We start from the raw sequence: 22,769 nt of genomic DNA, 5'->3' as shown, positions 1-22,769 counted from the left end.
ACCTTATTTAACTCTTCTCTGCTGTCTCAGTAATTTTTTAGCAAATTAATTTTAGCAACATTTTAAACAACAATTTAGATTTAGCTTTTAGATCTCAGACTTGGCTTTTAGTCCGTCCCCAATTCAAGCCAAGCATAGATATGTTTTCTCCGTCAACCGCAGAGTTCGCGTCAAATTCGTCTACCTTTTTATAAAGGGAAGCTCGAAAAATATTGCACCGAGGCCCCCCCCCTCCCCAGTTGTAACTCTACGCTACCGTATTCTTAGTATACATTTAGATCGAGGCTATTCATTCTTTTTTTTTGCTACCAGTCATATTTATTAGTTATTAATAAAAGAATAGTGGGTAAAACTATACAGGGTGAGTCTTAAATAAGTGCAAATATTTTCAGGGTGGTATATTTCGACCCCAGGAACACGTCTAAGAGTTTTTTTTTGTAAAAAACTATGTTAAAAATCGAGCATTTTCTTTTAAACTTTCCTGTATATTTTAGAAAACTTTTTAGAACTTCCTGTTCACCGCAAATTTTCCCACGGTATAGTTTCTTAATCTCTGATATTACGGTACTAAAAGAGATGCAAATGCCGAAAAATTGGGGTGGCTCAAATATTTTTAAAAATAAATCTATTTTTTTTAAATTTCCAGACTTAATAACTCGATTGGACTTATTTGAAACTGGATAAAGAGAATATGTTATGTTTATTTTATTGAGATCTACCAGCCCTGAAAATATTTGCACTTATAGACTCACCTTGTATAATAAAAATTTTCAAACCGAACAAACAAAGATGATTATTAAAATTATAAGTGTCCCAGAGAAAGAAATTTTACAATAGTTATTTTACAAATTGGTGTTTATATATGTTTAAAAGCAACTGACGATTATACTGATGCAAATTGATTAGTTACTTATGGATCACTAAGGATCTTACGTCACTTTAGTTAGAAGATTAACCATTTAATTTGCTAATTCTATCTTTTTTGAGCTCTCATCGGGATCGGCCCACCGGCCCATCGGGAATTTTCCCGTTTTCCCATATAGCCCATCCACCCCTGCTCTTGTTCTATGTTTGGATGGCTCTGCTAGGATTTTCTTGGCATGTTCCATTCCGGGACTGTCATTCTAGTCCCGGAACGTCGCACCCCTAACCCATTCACAGAGCCTGTTTCTTGCGAGATTTTTTGGAACGCTAAGTGTCGGTTCTGGGCCCACGAATAGCGAACCTGCCCCAATTTTGGCGAGGGAATCAGCACGTTCATTTCCCTCTAGGGCGACATCGTCCCGGTATCCATATTAGCGACACTATGTTCCTATCTCCTAATATACAGGGTTGTTCACCACATACGACACGGAGTATTGTAGCTAAACGATGAGATTTTTACAAATTGTAAGTTTTGGGTTCGATGAAGGACTATTAGGGGTACAATTTAAAAATAATTTTAGAAGATACAGAGTGTCCCAAATAAGTAAAAAATACCAAACTTGTATTTTTTTAAATGGAACTCCCTGTATATTATTACATTTTTAGTTTCTACAATTAAAATAAAGGTAAATTTGATTAAGATTTATTATACTTAAACCTTACCGTTTTTGAAATATTTTCAATTTTGTGAAATTGCAGTAAAAATTTTAAGGCTTCATTTCTCCAAGGGTATCAAAGTTTTTAATACTAAATATTTACTGAAGTTTATTTACTGATCAGTTATTGTGTTGCAATAATAAAAATAATACTACCTTATACAGAGTGTCTAAAAATTTATTTTAAATAATTATTAGCTTCAAACGGCAATAACTTATTTAATTTAAATCAACCAAACCAAACCAAACCCTGTATATTTTACGAGAATCAGATGCACAATTTAATTGTCTATCAAATTATATTATACCATTTTTTACCTATCTCTTTAAGTTTCCGTAGAAAATGCATTTTCTTGTAATTTAGAACTTATTTATCAATATACCCATGGACTATTGACATTTTAGATTATTTTTAAAGATGTACCAAATTTTTAAAGAGTACAGATACTAATATGTCGATATAATTCGTTTATTTCATTAAAAAATAAAAAAAAACTGTTTAAATATTTGTTAAAGAGGACCAATTAATATGATTCCAGTATTCAAACTACATTAACTGACTGTTTGCGTTGATTAATAATAATTGCTCCAAATACTAAAAAACTGAATTTTGCATGGGCATTAGACAGTGTGATAAAAAGTAACATCTTAAAAATGATATTTCATTTTTTAATAAATGCTTATTTATAACAACAAAGGCTTTAATTTGATAACTTATTATTATATTGATTTCTGACTCAAAAATCCACATTTATTTATAATAATTTATTAGCGAACACAATTAAGTATGTCATTAATTAGTATATGGGCGGAAATAATGGTGTTATATTTAATTAATGGTATACCCTTTTATAAAGATTTAAATAGTTTTCTTTTTGCATACAAATGGGCTAGTAATATTATCGTTTTGCTAAAAACGATAATATTACTAGTCTGTACATTTTGTACATTTGTTGCTTTAAAAACAATCTAAAATGTCAATATTCCATAGATATATTGATAAATGAGGTCTAATTTAGAAGAAAATGCATTTTCTACGAAAACTTGAAGGGATAGGTAAAAAATGGTATAATACAATTTGATAGACAATTTAATTGTGCATCTGATTCTCCTAAAATATATAGGGCATTCCATTTAAATTAAAGAAGTTATTGCCGTTTGAAGCTAATAATTATTTAAAATAAATTTTTAGACACTGTGTATAAGGTACTATTATTTTTATTATTGCAACACAATAACTGATCAATAAATAAACTTCATTAAATATTTAGTATTAAAAACATTGATACCCTTGGAGAAATGAAGCTTTAAAATTTTGACTACAATTTCACAAAATTGAAAATATTTCAAAAACGGTAAAGTTTAAGTATAATAAACCTTAATCAAATTTACCTTTATTTTAATCGTAGAAACTAAAAATGTAATAATATACAGGGTGTTCCATTTAAAAAAATACAACTTTAATATTTTTTATTTATTTGAGACACTCTGTATCTTGTAAAAATATTTTTAAATTGTAGCTCTAATAGTCCTTCAACGAACCCCAAACTTACAATTTGTAAAAATCTCATCGTTTAGCTACAATACTCCGTGTCGTATGTGGTGAACAACCCTGTATTGAGTAGTTTCTTACAATGAAGAATCGTCATAGACGTGTTTTTCGTTGCCTCAAGTGCTTTCAGCGCGGCTTGACTATCCGAAAATATGCATATTGTTTTCCCGGTGTATTGCTGTTCTACCAGCAGTTGCACACGGGTTTCAATAGCATATAGCTCAGCTTGGAAAATTGTGTGGTAAAACACACCAACCTAACCTAACCAAGACTGTGGTAGATCTCAATCTTTAGACGTAGACTGCTGCAGTAAATTCCTGCGCCAGATCCTTTTTCGTTTTTGGATCCATCCGTGTACCAACACATTTCCGCATGTAATAAACCGTTTCCCGGCTTATCCCATTCGTCCCTATTCGGAAACAGGACGTTGTAGGTGCGCGTCAAGAGTTGGACTGGTAGTGTGAGATCCGAATTGCAGATCCATTGCAGAGTAGTGGCAGCATTTAGTTTACAGCATTTGAGCACTAAGTAACGTAAAAAAAATGTTAAGCTTTTTAACCTTTTTGCTTTTCATTTAAGAGTAGGTATTTCCTTTACGTCTTAATTTGTAAAAATAAACATATCACTGGCCAACGCTGACTAGATAGTTTCTCTTTAATTAGAAAATTGCCATTAATGCACAAACTAATAATCACAGAATTTACTAAAAACTAACGTAGAAATAACTTTGAAAGTGGTATAATGTGCTTGTAATCAAACTTACTTCTCTAACTGCAGTCAAGGGCACCTTTATTTTCACAACGTAGAAATAACTTTGAAAGTGGTATAATGTGCTTACCAAACAAACTTCCTTCTCTAACTGCAGTCAAGTCAAGGGTAATAAAGCACCTTTATTTTCACATTCTCGTTCAAAATAGTTTATCAGGGAAGCTACAAGATCTTTGCTTCGACTCTTTAAATGCTTCGGTATATTTTCAACACATAATTTCAAGAAATGCAATACAAAAACTCGAAAATTTAAGTCCTAAAAGAACTGTTTGTGCTTAAAAATGCAATTTTAAAAAGAGACTATGAAAATGGGCAAACAATGAGAATTACTCACAAAGATTGAACAACAACACGATATTATACAAAATAATGACTGACATTATGACATAGATAAATGAAACAAGTTTAGATTGGAAAGTGCCCATAAGGACAATGTAAACACTATTTGGCGCTATTCTTGCAACGGTCGCGACCCAAAACTTTTGAAAATTTCGGAGCGGTTCGGCTTTTTCCGGAATTATATCGCCAAATATTGTTTATTCAAATTTATTATTATTTTAGTTTAATATTATAAATAAAATACAGTGTGTTGCATACAACAAACTTTATTTTATATAAGGACGCATGTATGAAATACCTATGAAACATTGGAAACCGACGTTATGCCACGATCCACGATGGTTTTTGCAGTTCACAGTTCACAGCACAGCTTTTTAAGTTTTTAATGTCACTTTTTCACAATTATCACCGGTTGGAGTAAATAAAACTTGAATTGAACTCACAAGATAGCAATAATTACTTTGAAAATAGACGCTATAAACACTTTTCGGAATTAATTTAATGAGAGCGGTTTAGATTTTGAAAGATTATTATGATTTTTGAAGATTCTGACTTTGACAAGAGAAAATTATTTCTGTTTTTGTTTGCCGTTGTTCTTAGCGACCGCTATAGCAGCGCCAGATCGCGTATAACGGTCGCGACCCAAAATAATTTCGCGACCCAAAATTTTTACGGGCTTTCCAATCTAAACTTGTTGCATTTATCTATGCATTATGATAATTGTCAAATAATAAACGACAAACACGGCGCAATGTGACCAACATAGCGATAATAAAATTAGGTTTAAACTAATTATTGCAGCTTTAATCTAAATAAAATATCTGTTACAATCATTTGCCCTATAATGTAAAAATAAGGAGCTGCTCGGTATCCTATATTATACAACAAATTTAAACATTTTTGACCAAAATTTCATTTAGTCGGGTTTATAGACTATAGACTTTCTTATAGATTTCCGTATGTCATTAAACTAACAAACTAAATAAACTTGTAAAAAAATATATTTTTGAGTCTATTTGCTTTGTCTTTTGTATTTATAAACCAGGTCTCTTTGGGATTAATGGACGCCTTTTTTAAATAGTATTCCATTGTTTTGGACACCCTGCACTTTTGAGCCATTAGTGTTTCACAAGTGCACGGGACCTACATTCTATCGCCGAATCGGAACGGCTATTTGAGCACTACTGAACCTGAACAGTGGTTTACCAAGGTTTTACCACTGTCTTCTTTGAGAGTTGGGAGCTTGCTGGTCATTCTACTAGGATGAATAATATTTTTATTTAAATAAATAAAGAGACCAAACTAGCCGAGGTCACACTATCAGCTACGTACGATAAGTAAACTTGGTAATTAGTATAAAATACTACTACTAGTAGAAAATAAAGACATAAAATAGTATAGGTAGTATATTATTCAGTCACAGGTATTAAAAGATTTTATTAAGTAAATAACATTTAAAAATATGGTTTATATTCATCGCACCTTTTTGAGACCCTTCAAAATCCCTCCATCTCCTGATCAAATCATCCCTTAAAATATTCTGTAATTATCAAAACAGATCAGATAACGAATTTTATAGCTTACTCGTCCTGTTTGTTAATATTATGCATATATTGCCATTATAGTACGAGAAAAGTGCATTCTAAATATATCCCTACTAAAATTTAACATTAACCCAATGAGCGCGACAAAAAAAACCTCGTTATCTTTTAGATCTCCGAGCCAGGTTGTGAAATTTCGAAAACAAAATAAGTTTTGAATTATGACCCCTTCGTAAAAAGGTTCTTCCTATTAATATCTCGAAATGACATCTTTCTGTTTTGCGTCAAAAAGGTACCTGCTGTTTCTGAATGTGGCGTGTCGTTTGTAGCATAAAAAAACTACACGAGGGAGTTTTTGTTATAGGTAAATAGTAAATATACTTTTGTTGTGCTTTTGTACTGAAATTATTGTAACAGCATCATGCTTCGTGAAAAATTTGTATTAACTATACAGGGTGTTTTAAAAAACATGTGCCATCTAAAAAGCCATATAAAAATATTCCAGTGATAACCCCTGGTGAATCTGTCGATTTTTATAGTAACTGCATTAAATATGTGTAGCACTTTACCTTTACCCTCAAATTTCATTCGAATCATTAAAAGCACTTGGAAGAAAATAATAATAAATCGAAAAAAATTGAAAACTTTAATCCTCTGTAGCTATGAAACAAAGCAGAATCGAACTTATGTTGATATATGTATAAAATATATCTTATTTTTGAGTGAGGAATCTCCCCACGAGAGATGGCACATGTTTTTTGAAACACCCCGTCTTGTTAGATAACAATATAGGTAGTATTGGTATAATAATTATAGGTAACTAAATTAATATAATACTGTTAAGGTGTATGTGGCGCTAAACTGTATTACTGGTTGCCTATGTGTCAAGAAAAATGGCGAATTCACCAAAAAGTAAAAGACATTTTTAGGCGCCATCCATTAATCAAGTCGAGAAGTAAGCGAATCAGACAATAGATTTTTCCAGTATGAAGTAGAAAGTAGAACGCTCTCCGATAATTGTAGAAGGTTCGAGAAACAGTCAATAGAGTATATAAGCCGCGTAATCGGCAATTGGGACAGTTTGAAGTTTGAATATACCGCGCTTTACATTATTACGAATCGGACAATTTGGCGAAGGAATTTTATAAGTAGTTAATTATGTGTTATTAGTATAAACTGTGTGTATAAAGTGAGATAATAAATTAGTTAAGTATTTTATCGTGAGTTTAAATTAGTGGACCCACGGAATCCGTAACAATACGATCCAAAAAAAAACGGCGTCAAAGATGGCTGTGAAACAAAGCTTGTTATTTTATATTTTAAATTATATTGGGAATATAGTCGATTGTTATTTCCAAGCCAACTGGATGTTGTTTTTTCGGTCATAATGCACATATTAAAGAAATATAAATAATTTTATAAAAAAAAAATGATATATGTATGTAGGTATTATAGTATTTTTAATAAAAAAATTGTAAAAATAAGATATTTTTATATAGTATCAGAAAAACCATGTAATTTTGCAAAACAGTTTATTAATGTTAAATGATAATTACAAAAGGATATTATTTTCATAATGAGTTTTTTTTAACAAGTTAAAAATTAAATTTAAATCAGAAATACAATCTTATAGTAAAATTGCATGTATCTAGACATATTCACAAAATTACTTATTATTTACCATAATACATTTAGTGAAAAATGACGCCACGTCACGTGACTTCTTGTAAAGCTGATGCGCATTAAAGTATTCGATCAGAGAATTGTTCTTCTCTGATTCGAGAACACGTAGGAGGAAATGATGAAAGACGAAGAACAGTTCATGAGAAAATCTCAGTGCATGAGTGATTAGTGTTTTTATAATTTAAGGGTAAGTATATTATTTATGCTAATTATGTTTATATGTAGTTTCTGTAAATATAAAGCCAGCCCTCTTAGAAACACAAACTCCATTTATTAGAATTATTTGCATTTTAATTTTAGTATTTTTCTATGTAAACATAATTGTTCCATGACATCTCTATATCAACATATCTTAAGTCTTATTTATTCTTTGGTTAGGTTAGGTTAGGTTTGGTTTGGTTTGGTTTGGTTTGGTTTGGACAAAAAAGAAAAAAATAGTAAAATAACTTACCATTTGTTGTGAACAATATTTTTGTACTTCGGTTATTGACTGATTTCTTACGTCTAAATTTGCTGCTAGTTGTACTAAGGATATCTGAAAATAAAATTGCAATTTAATCAAAAATGCAATACCTAGATAAAATTATTGACTTAACTGTATGCTCTAAATAGCTTTAACTAATAATGGTAAAATTCTATATGGTGACCATAAGAAAAATACCTATAAGAGTACAAAGACTTGTCTTTCACTATCCGAAATTTAGCGAGATCAGTGACGTGCGGTGACATTTTTGAAAGGGGAAGCGATTCGATAAAGGTATAAAAAAACGTTGAAAAATATTTTTGTATATGCCCGCTCCCGAATGTCTTTGACTACGTCGCCTGTTAAAGTCGATGCACGACGTACGGCAGTCTTCTGTCTCTATCTAACTCATCGTTCGGTATCGACGCGATGTAAGTCGGGGTTGTATACTATTAAGGCGCGGCTTAAGCGAAATCTTCGGTGGCCTATTAGGCCCATGATACTATTAGGCCTATATCAATGTTTTTGATCAACATAAATTAATGAATAAATTGCAGATACGTACACAATGATACGTATAGGTAATAATTGCGATTATAAAATAATTTATGGAATAAAAATGATTGGACTTAATATATATGGACCTAATATATATCCAGAGGCTTTCAAATTGTTTGTTTTGATGGTTACTACACAATTTATATATACAGTACGTTTGTCCGTTCTGTAGCTATGGGGTATCCGTGAGAGGGGAAACGATATTCTCTCCATGTTTTTCGTAAAAAATTAGACGACGCGTCCCATCAATAAAAATTCGACAAATTTGCAAGTAACCAATAAAATGAGTGGGCGGAGCGATTTACGGTGACGTACTCGTCAAGTCGACGAATAAAATATATTGTTGTTTATTTAAATGTTTTTGTCCGCATTCCTTTCATAGACACAGATCCAGCAGACGTACTGTAAGTACAGTTCTTGACGAGTACGTCACCGCAAATCGCTCCGCCCACTCATTTTATTGGTTACTTGCAAATTTGTCGAATTTTTATTGATGGGACGCGTCGTCTAATTTTTTATAAAAAACATCGAGAGAATATCGTTTTCCCTCTCACGGATACCCCGTAGCTACAGAACGAACAGACGTACTGTACCCGGTGGCCAACTAAGAATGGACGCCGGCTGTATTTCAGAAACTACTTATCGTATAACTTGGTGAAAAAAAAATCTAATAAGTAAATCGACCAAGAGAAATCGCTGGACATTATCTTGAAGTTCTAAAATTGTCCGCTAGGGGGCGTTTCTCTGATAGCCAATCAGAAAACAGGGTTTTTCTCAAATATATGCAGGTGAGCAGGTATTTTAAATATTACTATTGCAAACATCAAGAAATTTGTATTTCTTTATATAGAGTATTTTAATCTATCTCATAAAATAAAGTGGTAGGGAAAGGTTAAACTTGCTTTTATTAAAATAAGGATAACTCTGGTTTAGGTTAGCCGATTTAAACAAACTAGGGCTCGTTTAAAAGAGCTTTTCTTCCTTAATGATCTCCAGTGTAAATTTTGTTTCAATATTTTTTTCGTGGTAGCTAGAGGGCGCTGTTTGACATAATAACAGATATTGCGCTTTTGCATAAAAAAATTAAATAGGATGCTGTATTTCTCTTTGCACAGTTAAATAGAACACAAAATTTCCAAAATATTAGCGCAAACCGCAACTTTCTATCTTCTCTCTAACCGGATATATTAAGAGAAAAAGTCATGTTAGGCTGCGGTTTAGGATTATATGGTCTAAAAATTATAGTACGAGTAGTAGGCTAGGAAACAAAAAGAGGTAAATTGGTTACGTCAAAATATCAAAACGTTTAAGTTCAGTTTTCATGCATTCGAATTTCGGACGTTTTCTTAAAAAAACACGTCATAAATTTTTAATCGTGTTTATGTAACATTATCGTCCATCCATATAATTTTTACGAATTTCTTAGATACGTATGTAGTTCTCAAATTTAAATGTCCGAAAGTTGGACAATCAATAATTTTATTAAAATTTCTAGGAATGTTGTTCCACCATATTGCTTTTAACAGAAAACGGCCGAATTTCGTATGGCCGAAAACTGGGGGTTTATTTCATATAACGTCATTTAGTTATTAATCCAAGTTCATCCTTGATTTCACTTGTTTTCGTACTTTAGCTGTTGTTTGTGTTGTTTATTATTATATTATAAATTTTATGTCGTTTGAAGGTGCGAATCTTAACAATATGCACTACTGGTCCAAATCTACACTTGATGCAAGTAGCTCATCAAGACCGTTGGTCGGTAAATGTTTAGGCAGGCATTCTAGGATGGCGAATGATTGGACTTTTTTAATTATCCGAATGAAATGAACTATCCATAATTTCTAAGAGATGAATTGCCAATTGTTTAGGGAATCCATCATAATGAAATTGCATTTATCATTTGTTGCAATTTCATCAGCATGAATGCAGTTGGTGTAGTTAATGCAGTTGGTGCAGTTGTGCCGCTTATTTTGTTACTAATGTGTGGGGCTTCTTGGATAAAACTTATTTTAGTAGATAGAGACGCTGGAGCGGCATATTTCTCTGGCCAGCTAGGTCATCGGATTTAATATGTCTGGGTTTTAATTTAAAGGGTCCAATCAAGAACGAACATGGATAACAATTAAATGGTATTAAAACGGAATTAAAATATAATATGTTTTGATATTTTGACGTAGCCGATTTACCTCTTTTTGTTTCCTAGCCTACTACTATAATTTTTAGACCATACAATCCTAAGCGGCAGCCTAACTTGACTTTTTCTCTTAATATATCCGGTTAGAGAGAAGATAGAAAGTTGCGGTTTGCGCTAATATTTTGGAAATGTTGTGCTCTATTTAACTGTGCAAAGAGAAATATAGGCTCCTATTTAATTTTGTTTATGCAAAAGCGCAATATCTGTTATGATCTGAAACAGCGCCCTCTAGCTATCACGAAAAAAAATATGGAAACAAAATTTATACTGGAGATCATTAGGGAAGAAAAGCTCTTTTAAACGGCTAACACAAACCGAAATTATCCTTATTTTAATAAAAGCAAGTTTAACCTTCCCCCTCCAGTTCATTTTATGAAATAGAGCAAAAAACTCTATATCAAAAAATTCGAAATTTCTCGATGATTACATTAGTAATATTTAAAATACTTGTTCACCTGCATATTTTTGAGAAAAATCCTGTTTTCTGATTGGCTATCAGAGAAACGCCCCCTAGCGGGCATTTTTTGAAGTTGAAAATAATTTCTAGCGATTTCTCTTGGCCGATTTACTTATTATACTTTTTTTCCCAAAGTTAAACGATAAGTAGTCTATGAGATACAGCCGGCGTCCATTCTTAGTTGGCCACCCGGTACTTGGTTTGAGAGACATTTTTCATGTTTGAAATACATTAAAAATTACAGTAGAAATTCAATAGACCAGTGAATTCAATAAGGCTGCGTTTAATTTTGTTAAATTTCGTTCCATTTCACCCTGTATATTAGAACTACGTTAATATGTGAACAATCCGTGCCGCGCAAATGCATATAGCTTTACAAAATACATAAATACATCACTTTCGATTTTCTTTAATCTTGCTTCCAAGAGATTATAGGCATCGAAAGGGAAGCATAAGCAAATAAATTTCCAACCGAGTTTGTTTACAGTGTAGTTTATTTTTATTTGTTTCGGCTCCTTTAAGGCGCCAGTTCTTCGATCTTCTAAAGGAAGATCATAGGGAACAGTTATTTGTGTTTTCTTTATGTTAGATTTGGTTAGGCATAGTTAATACTTTTTATGACAACGGTGTCTAGATATATTTTGTATTCTATAGTATTAATTTAATAAACTGGTACAAATGGATTAATTTAGTGATTTAAGTAATTTAATTCTTTCTCTTCAAATAAACCATTGGATACCAACACACTCCAAAATTTGTGGCTTGTAATACAACTGGGGTTTAATGCTTGTAATACAACTGGGAAGGAATATAATGCTATCCATGTATTAAAGCATGGTCAACGAAAGAGGACTCTATAAGGGTGGGGATCCTTGACACTTCTGTTTGACGATTTATTTGACACATTTGAACTTGATTTGAAATTTTGTGGATATCAGTCTTTAGTAAGGTTATTTTATGTTATTTATTATTTATTCTACTACTGATAGTTGTTTAAAGGTAGGTAAGTAAGTAAGTAAGTTTTAAGTAAATCTAGAAGGAAATTTTGGGAGCAGAACTTAACTTAACAGTGACACTATTGCGATTTATCGAAAAAGACTGTAAAATATTTGGTTGTGTAGTGTGCAGTGGAAAAATTTAAAAATTTCTAAAATTCCTGAGTTTTTTTGAAAAACGGATTTTTTGAAAATAAATTTTATTTTTTCCTGTCGTTACTTTTTTGAAAATCAAAAAAATAATTACACTTTCTCATAGCCAATTTATTAGGGCTATCTGATAGTATTTTTAGATTTGTAAATTGGCTGATAATTTGTGAGATACAGAGGGCAATTTAACTTTTTTAAATATGGACGTGGGGGGGCATTACTTGACGTTATTTGTAAAAGCGAAATCAATACATCTCAACATACAATAAAGACTACAAAATGCATTCGGAAGTATAGATGAAAGTTCAAAGAGCTATAAATAAAATTGAACGAAAAATGCATTTGTGCAATAGGGAGGATGGTAACACTTTCGAACGTGTCGAGCATTAGAAAGCAGTTTATAGAAGTTGATTTATTTATAATAACTACGATTAATATTATGCATAGGTATTATTAGATCGCGAACTGAGAATACCAAATTTACAATAAAAGAAGTTAAAAATAATATCTTTAAATTGCTGACCTGAATATTATTTATTTGAATCTTCCAATTGGCATGTGATTTTTCTTATTCAATGTTAATTAGCGCTGATCAATATTGTTGAGATGAATATAATTAGATAAATAATATAAAAAACAAGAGTCGAACTTGAAATTATTTTAAATAATAATAATAATTAAATAGTTTTGTTGTTGTTAAGGTATCTAGTATATATATATATATATATATATATATATATATATATATATATATATATATATATATATATATATATATATATATATATATATATATATATATATATATATATATATATATATATATATATATATAAAAAATGTCAATGTGTGGCATATCATTGTACCCAGGAGACTGAGTTCTTTCAAAACCTGAAATAAAAATGCAGGTCCGTATTTAAAAAAATTAAGTTAGCCTCCGTAACTGACAAATCATCAGGTAATTTGAAAATCTAAAAATCAGATATCAAATATAAATCACATAAAAATACTATAATCAGATAGCCCTAATAAAATGGCTATGAGAATGTGCAATTAATTTTTTGATTTTCTAAAAAGTAACGACAGGAAAAAATAAAACAAAACAAAGCGCAAGTTTGCCCCAATTTAACCCTCTTTGTATCTATCACGGTTACCGAGATAGCAATGCTCGTACCCCGAATTTGTAGCACCCTGAACAGGTAGCGATTTATAAAATATATTGCTGTTTATTTAAATGTTTTTTGTCCGCAATCTTTTTATAGGCACATATCCAGTAAACGTACTTTACATAGTTCGTTTAACAGCGCTTGCTCCGTCGCGTATGCTCCGTCCGACGGTTATCTTGAAAAAACACGACGGACGGGCGGCGCGGACGCTCCGCTCCATCTAAAAGCGCTGTAAATCACCGAATCTAACAGCGCTTTCAGATGAAGCAGAGCGTCTGCGACTTCGAGCAAGTACCATGAATTTATATGAACAATTTCACATGGGTCGCGTATGCTCCGTCCGGAGGAGTTCGTCGAAGGCTATCTTGAAAAAAACATCACCGCGGACTGTCCGCTCCACCTAAACGCGCTGAAGGAGGTCGTTCAATTTGAAAAATTGAATCGCATGAATCGATTAAAAGAATAGTAATGTCTATCACTATTGACCATTATGTATTGAACGGTGCGTTACATTAGTAATAAATATTTTCTGCTTTTTATTCTCGTCTATTTGTATCTTTCTAATTTGCGACTTTTAAAATTAATACTTCCTTACACCGATAATTCTTAATTATTATGTATCTATCTCTGTAATGTAAACCAACAAGCCCATGTTTATTATAATTATATACAAGAAAAGCAACATCTTAAGTTACCTAATGCCGCCCCGACTCGGGTTTGTAACTATAACGGCGGATAAAGAAGAAACTGTTACCAATTCATCTTTCAACAAGGCTCGAAATAGGCTCTTTCAGGCGGCTGAACGTATAAATGCTTGACAGGCCACTTTATCCACTTTAAATTTAAGTGTGTCGTTTTCCTCTTTATGTTCTTATTTCCAAAGTATCATTAATTGTCTCTTGATATCTAGAAATACAAAATGTTTACTATTTACTTTTTAGGAGTTGGGCTTAAATATTGATGGTGGATTAGTATTTAGTTTATAGTATATTACGTATTTCCTCTATTAATAACTCAACCAAAGTTTACACAATAAACTTTTTATTTTTAAATCAGGAACAAAAATATAATTTCTACTTTGTATACTACTATGAATTGCTGAATGTTCTATTATGTTCTAGGCTTATGAATGGCATTGATGAGCCTTGTTTCAGCATCTGCCTTTTCGTTTGAATATGTAGATACTTTTTGGTAGCCATGTTTTGGAGACATAAAAAGATCAAGTGTCACTGGAACAAAAAACTAAAAGAATATAAAAATAATTTTCAAAGAATGCACTGGGTTAGAATCTTAAACGGAAATTTCTCAAGGGCTTCCCAGTAATGAATAGATTTTTCACTGACGGATTTCTCACTGATTCGATGACACAACACGTACATATTCGTTAATTTTCAACATAGTTATTAGTTAATTTTCTTAAAGTAAACAAACCAGATTTTTAACGTAAACAAACCAGATCATAGTACCATGCTCTACAACCTATCTACAGGGTCCGGCAATAGTGCGTCAGACAACTGTAGCTTCTAGTATAAAACATTGAGAATTTTGTTTAACTACAAACCAAAAGTATGTACAAGGATGTATTTCAGAAAAATATTTTCACTTCCATATGGTGGCCCAAAAAATGTGATTGAATCGGGATGATTTTTTTAAATGGAACACCCTGTATATTATTGAATTTTTGGCTTCCTTTCAGATCACTTTACATAATCCTAAGATATGAGTAAATATACTTCGATAATTTCAGAGATATTAATAAATAAATTAAAAATACCTTATATATTTTTCAACCTTGTTTGAAAAAATGATTGCAAATAAAAGAACTGTCCTGAAATCAAAACTATAGTAGGTACTTACTTTAGATAGTCAATACTTACTTTGCTATAAATATCGTAATCTTAAATCATACAGGGTGTTCAAAATCCTACGCCAAACCTCCTAAAATATAAAATAATTTTTCTTTGTTTCTTTAAATGGAACACCTTGTATATTATCTTTTTATTAGATGGAGAGTTAAAAAATGAACATTTTTTGTATTTAAAGTATTTCATAATTTCAAACTTTCAACGGTTAAATACTAGAGAAAAACCATTGGATGGCTTTGATAAAACTTTACTGTGGAAAATGTCATATGAAATAAAAAACCGCGAATATCTGCGAAACCGTTAAAAATTTTGAAATACTCTAACTACAAAAAAAATATTCATTTTTTAATTCTCCATGCATTGAAAAAATAATATACAGGGTGTTTCATTTAAAAAAACGAAGAAAATTTATTTTATAAATTAGAAAGTTTGGCATAGAATTTTGAACATCCTGTATGATTTACGGTTACCATATTTATAGCAAACTAAGTACAGACAATCTAAAGTAAATACCTGATATAGTTTTGATTTCAGGGCAGTTCTTGTATTTTTAGTAATTTTTTTAAGAAATGCTGAAAAGTTTATATTTTTTATTTATTTATTAATATCTGAAAGTGTCGAAATATATTTAATAATATCTTAGGGTTATGTAAAGTGATCTGAAAGGAAGCCAAAAATGCAATATTACATAGGGTGTTCTATTTTAATAATTATTTTGTGGAAATCGGGAGCAAGATTGCCGATAATATAAGTCACTCTGAAATAAATGATAAATTCTCTCAATATATTAATTCATATACAATGTTTCTTAAACCGACAGACTATTTGGAAATTGAAGAAATAATTGGCTCTCTTAGAAATTATTCATCACCTGGTAAAGATAAAATAGAAATTAAAACTCTTAAATCCATCAAAAATGTAATTTCAAAACCTCTAGCATATATCATAAATTTAATATTTGAAACATCACTAGTACCAACGCAATTTAAAGAAAGTATTGTTATTCCTATATTCAAAGATGGAAATAAAATGGAAATGACTAATTATCGCCCTGTCTCATTACTAAATGGTCTGTCTAAAATTTTTGAAAAAAAGCATTAACAAGAGACTGACATCTTTTTTAAACTAACATAAAATTATAACAAATTGTCAGTTTGGTTTTCAGAAGGGTATTAGCACTGAACAACCACTTCAGATTCTAATAGAAAACATACTGAGTAATTTTAATAGTAACAAAAAGACCACTGGTATTTTTCTTGATTTACAAAAAGCATTTGATACTGTGAATCATAGCAGATTACTGGAAAAACTTAACAATATAGGTATTAGAGGTAAAATTTGTTCACTATTTAAAAGTTATTTGACAGAAAGATATCAACAGGTACACATAAACGGGATACTCAGCAACACCAAAATTATAAAAACTGGGACTCCACAGGGAACTATACTGGGACCTACCCTATTTCTTATATTTATCAATGATTTATTAAACTATAATGAATGTAAAATTATTTCTTATGCGGATTATACGATTTTGCTTTGTGAAGATTTTTCATGGGAAAGGACGTGGAACAAAGCTCAAGACTCACTGCAAGACGTGAAAGAATGGCTGGATGCTAATAGACTGAGTTTAAATGTCTCAAAAACTAAATATATGGCTTTCTCACCGACTGTTGCAGGGCAAAGTAGACAATTGGGTCCGATGTATATTAAAGGTTTTAATGACGGAGTAATCCAAACTAATGTTGTGAAATACCTGGGTGTATTCATCGATCACTACTTAAAATGGACTTTCCATATAGATTATCTGGCTAAAAGAATCAGAAAGCTTATATACAGATTTTATAAATTGCGCAATGTACTAGCTCAAAAACTACTTCTTATCGTTTATAGCAGCTTAGCCGAATCGATTCTTAGTTACGGCATATCTGTTTGGGGTTCGGCGTATGAAACCACACTAAAAAAGTTACAAGTTTATCAGAATTTCATCATACGCGTCATATTCAAGATTAAAAGTAGAGTAAGTGTTAAGAGATATCTATACAACAAATTGTATCCTGAATGTAAGAGGTCTATATATTAAATCTATAAATTAATATTAATACATTCGAAGAATAATCTGTACCATGCGCACAACTCACACAATACCAGAAGTCAAGCTGCACAGATGACTCCTATAGATCGTGTTAGTAAATCAGTCTGCCAAAAAAGTATATCTTATAATGGAATAAAATTATATAACAGTTTACCTTCGTTATACAGGAGATATTCTAGCCGTATTTTCAAAAAGAACATTAAATCTTATATAGTTGTCAATTATGTGATAATGCACTCCATGTTGGTCTAGGACAAACCATTATTATCAACCTTTAGAATTATAGCTTGTATACCTTTATTACATATTTATAATGTTTTTTTTTTCTCTTTCTTTCTGCGTGTAGTTAACTTTTAATAAGAAAGTAACTCTCAAAACAAGGCACAACACAAGACATTGTCTTAGGTGCCTTTATTAAAGAAACGGCTGTGTTATTTTATGTACTAATCTAAAAGTTAATAAAGTTTATTATTTATTATTATTATTATTTAAAAAAATCATCCTGATCCACTTACTTTTTTGAGCCACCCTATAAAAGTTAAAATATTTTCCCTAAATACATCCTAGTACATAGGTACTTTAGGTTTGCACTTAAACAAAATCTCCAAATTTTTTATACTAGGAGCTACAGTTGCCTGGCGCACTACTGCCAGACCCTGTATATTGTAGTAGCACAGGTAGTAGCATATATGAACAAATGAAACTGTAAATAAACAAACGGTTTGGTTACATTTTGCTTGTATATGTTGGGTCCAAATAAATCAATGTATATGGTTAGTATGTCATTTACATTTATGGCTTGGGTGTGTAATTCCTTCATTGAAAATATTATGCTTATTTTTTGTGTTTAAAATTTCTTTTAATATTATATTCCTAATAATAGTTTTGCAATAAAAGTTTGTTCTACATGGGTTTAATGCTCATTTATATTTTCACAGTTTAAAGAATGATTCTTTAAAGTAAAACAACTTTCGATGACTATTGACTATCTTGGCTTTCATCTTTGCTCTCTTGTTGAAAAAATATATCCTCATGTATGTTTTAAATAGCTCTGTTCAACGTACTTTTATTTTTCTTTACATCTTTTGATGGAAGAATAATCTTTATAAATTATTATTGTTGTGATTTTCAAATAGAAACTATTAAAATTAAAAATTTGTAAAGGTAAAGACTGTGTGTATTCAAACAAACGAAACGTCCGAAAATTACAATGAGATTGAGGATACTATAGAAAAACAAGCAATTCAAACAGGTATATCGTCGTCCACAAAAACAAAGCGATCTTTCAAAAGGCAAAGGCACGTCGTGAGGTAACACTTTTGACAGGTCTCGCATGGGTGTACGCTCTACAGGACGTTCTGTCCTGCTGAGTCAAAATATGTCGCGTGTATACGGAACGCGATCTCAATCATATATCACTGTTTTAAAAATATATCAGATGTCTCGAGATTCGTGGATAAAGAGCCTGTATCTGGTTTTGGTCGACGGAGTTTTAAATTATTTGACATTAAAAAGAAAATCTTTTTTCAGGTTTTATTTTATACTCCGAAGTAAAGTTCTATGTAGTTGTTTTTTAGAATTACGAAGAATTTAATTAATTTGTTACTAAATTAAGAAAATTAGTTTTGTTTTAAAACCCGAATAATTATCATAATACGTATAATTATAAATATACCGGGTGCGTTTCAAAATGGTCCTATAACTTATTTATTTTTTCAGATAACGAACTTTTTTTAAACGAAATTTGGTATATTAGTATATTATGACATATTTTTAATCATACCTCATTTTTTTCAAATGGAACAAGGGTGGCTCATTAGCATATTCGGAAAAAGCAATTTTTTAAGAATAATTTGGTACCACACACTTTGTATTTCGAGTCAAATTTTCGTTAAGAAACCGCATGTTACAATTTCAAATAAACCATATGCGAAAATGTCAAAAGTTGACATATGATATGCCATTATATTCAGAGTGTCATTTTCTATTGACTAAAGTAAAAAAAATACAGAGGGTGCCATTTAAAAATCAAAAGTTGTAGTAATTTCCAGTGAAACCGAAAACAATTGACCAAGTGACCGAAAACAATTGAATACGTCAATCAATCCTAAGTTATGTCATATACTAAAACTAACATACCAAAATCTCATTTTATTATCTGAAAAAATAAGAAAGTTACAGGGGTGAGCCACTTTTAAAACGCACCCGGTATAATGTTTCAAATATTCCTATATGAAAAGTAAAGGTTTCATAGATATACTATAGATATAGTAGGTATTAGATATTAAAAATATAGAACCGAAGACTGTCAAAAAAGGCATCTTAATATAATTCGATAGATACTTTTGTATCTAGTTTTGGCAAAACTTACAGATTTTATATAAATCACATTATAATACATTTGACAGGCCTTACATAGAAACTCTCGCCAATATATACAAAAAAGCCAAAGCAAGAGTAATCTATACCAATATATAAAATCCTTAAGTGACTGACATACTGATTAATCACGATCCTGCTCAAACCACTCAACGTAAGAAGCTCAATTTTGGCATACAGGTTGATTCTAGGGTGTAGAGGTTCGATAAGAAGGGATTTTTCGAAATTCCAGTTCCAAGAGAGTGAAACCACCCCTCAAATATTAAAATATTTTTTATTTATAAAACGGTCAAGTTTCCGAAAAAACGCTTATATATTTTATTTTGTTTTTTTGCACACGTATATTTTATTTTGTTTTTTTGCATATTTTAAGATTTTTTAAAAATGTATACGGGGTGTTTAGAAAAATCTGGTCATTGATTAATCACGATCCTGCTTAAAGGGCTTGACCTAAAAGCTGTTTTTGGAAAACAGATTGACTTTAGGGTGTAGAGAAGAAGGGATTTTTTGAAGCTCGAATTATAAGGGGGTGAAACTATCCCTCAAATATTAAAATATTTTTTATTTAAAAACTGGTGAGTTTTTCGGAAAAACTCTTAAACACGTATAATTTATTTTTTTTATCATATTTTAAGATTTTTTATGAATTTATACAGGTGTTTCATAAAATATGACCATTCTGATCATGATGATCATGATTCAAATCACGATTCTGCTTAAACTGCTTGACGTTTAAAGCTGATTTTTGGTAAACGATTGACTGTGGGGTGTAGAGGTTCGATAAGGAGGGGTTTCTCGAATCTCAAATTCCAAGAGGGTGAAAACGCCTCTCAAATATTACAATATTTGTTATTTAAAAAACGGTTAGTCTTTCGGGAAAACGCTTGGACAAGCATAATTTATTTGTTTTTTTTACATATTTTGAAATTTTTTAAAAAATCATACAGGGTCTTCCAAAAAGTTGGGTAATTTCTTAACCACGATTCTGCTTAAACTGCTTGACGTAAAAAGCTTATTTTTGGCAAACGGACTTTTCGAAAGTCAAATTCCAATGAGATAAAACTACCCCTCGTATATTACCAAGTTATATAATAATATCGCCATATTGTTTCTTCTCATGCTGACATAAATGTGAGAAAATTTTATCCAGTTTGTATGTTAATGGAATTTGCTTTATCATCACCATTACAAATGATTAATTCGACGCGAACGAAGTCGCTGGTACACGCTAGTGATATATAAAACAACCCCAGTTGCCAAGTGGCAAACTAGTACGAGAGCTGTTTACAGCAACACTAGAAGAACTCTTCCGTCAACTAGACTGGACTAACAAAAGATTAAAAATAGATGGAGAATATCTTAACCATCTAAGATTCGCTAATGACATAGTCCTAATAGCCAATAGTCCTGAAGAACTACAAATTAACGAACTACAACATACAGTCAGCAATAAAGTAGATCTCAAAATGAATTTAATAAAAAATGTTGTTGGATTTAAACATAAACATCTAGTGATAGCGTTACATTAATTATCTCACGTAATTAAATATTTTTAAGGTAAAAAAAACCTGAAATAAAAAAACTTATAATTTGGTTATTTTTGAATTTTAACCATTAGTGTATACTTCGTAATTTGTAAAATCGTAGTTCTAGTGATAAATATAGTATCTACATCTACAGCAACCTTATCAAAATGAACGTTTCAATTTTTGCGGTTGCAAAAGATATATAAATAATATTTAACCAATTTATCTCAGCAACCAGGAAACTAATCGCATAACAATGTAGGCAGAGCCAACGAAAAATGAAAGAATTTTTTTAATTTAATCTAATATAAATAAATTAATGTATTGCTCAGGCATCTGTAGAGTTGGTGTATTTTATTCTGTAAACTTTGGTAGAGGTTAGTAATGTATGGCTATCGCTTCTTTAAATGATAATATAAATAACATAATAAAATAAAATAATAAGCATATCATAATGTGAGTAAAAAATCAATACAAAGCAATAAAGTGGGTCTCAAAATAAATTGAGCAAAATAAGTAATGTACAAACTAAGGAACTATTGAACAGAAAAGACATTATAATAAATATACAGCACTGGAAATAGTAGAAGGATACATATATTTGGGACAACTAATACACAGCTCGGGATCTCTACTACCAGAAATCAACAGAATAATTAAGCTAGCATGGAGTACCTACACTCATGGACAAAATTATCGAATATTTTTTGTTATCACTATTACTCGAACAAGATTCTATATTATCCTTATAAATTTATAAATTTGCTAATGTTATTCGTCTAGTAGGCTATGATATTCATTTGTTTTAAACTATTTTGACATTTAATTAATTTTAATGGCGTATATCTATAGCCCTCTTTGAGATTTAAATATTCCTTACATAAATCAAGAATTATATTGAATTAAGTTATTTGTAGTGAATTTAAGTAATTTGTTAGTGATCTTTATTTGTTGTTTTCTCTATAGACAGAGAATATAGACAAACAGAAATTGCTCAGCGTCTTAGAAGAGGTCAGTCTACAGTATCAAATGTTTTAATAAGATATTAAGGGACTAGGGATTTTGTACGAAAACGCGGCCAAGGACACAAAAGGTGTACATCGGCAAGGGATGACCGTTTTGCGGTACTTAATTTTACTCGAAATCGCACATTGACATCCACTTACCTCAAAAACGAGTCACTAAATGTAAGACAAGTTAATGTTAGTTCGAGAACGGTTAGAAGAAGATTAAAGGAAGTGGGTTTAAAGTCAAGACGACCTGCCAAAGTTCCACGTCTTCTCCAAAATCACAAAACTCGTCGATTGCAATTTGCCAGAACAAATATTCAGTGGAATATCGAGGACTGGAAAAAAATTCTATTCACTGATGTGAGTAGAATACAATTATGGAAGCCAGATGGGCGAAATCATGTCTATAGAAGAGTCGGGGAACGATACAGAAGCTGCAACCTTAGAT

At 31.1% G+C, this 22,769-nt stretch overlaps 1 protein-coding gene across 2 annotated transcripts in view; it reads right to left on the bottom strand.

Moving 5' to 3' along the window:
- LOC115885815 (reversion-inducing cysteine-rich protein with Kazal motifs) overlaps positions 1-22,769 on the bottom strand; it is a 181,603-nt gene that overhangs the window by 86,350 nt on the left and 72,484 nt on the right. For both annotated transcript variants that reach the window (XM_030904839.1, XM_030904840.1), the window contains exon 3: positions 7,915-7,998. In XM_030904839.1, coding sequence (XP_030760699.1) covers positions 7,915-7,998 — 84 coding nt within the window. The remainder of the gene's footprint in view (positions 1-7,914; positions 7,999-22,769) is intronic.

Source organism: Sitophilus oryzae, unplaced genomic scaffold (assembly GCF_002938485.1).
Source record: "Sitophilus oryzae breed Bouriz unplaced genomic scaffold, Soryzae_2.0 scaffold_41_pilon_pilon, whole genome shotgun sequence".
NCBI lineage: Eukaryota > Metazoa > Arthropoda > Insecta > Coleoptera > Curculionidae > Sitophilus > Sitophilus oryzae.
The sequence above is the reverse complement of the archived record's forward strand: the minus strand, read 5'-3'. Positions and strand labels throughout refer to the sequence as shown.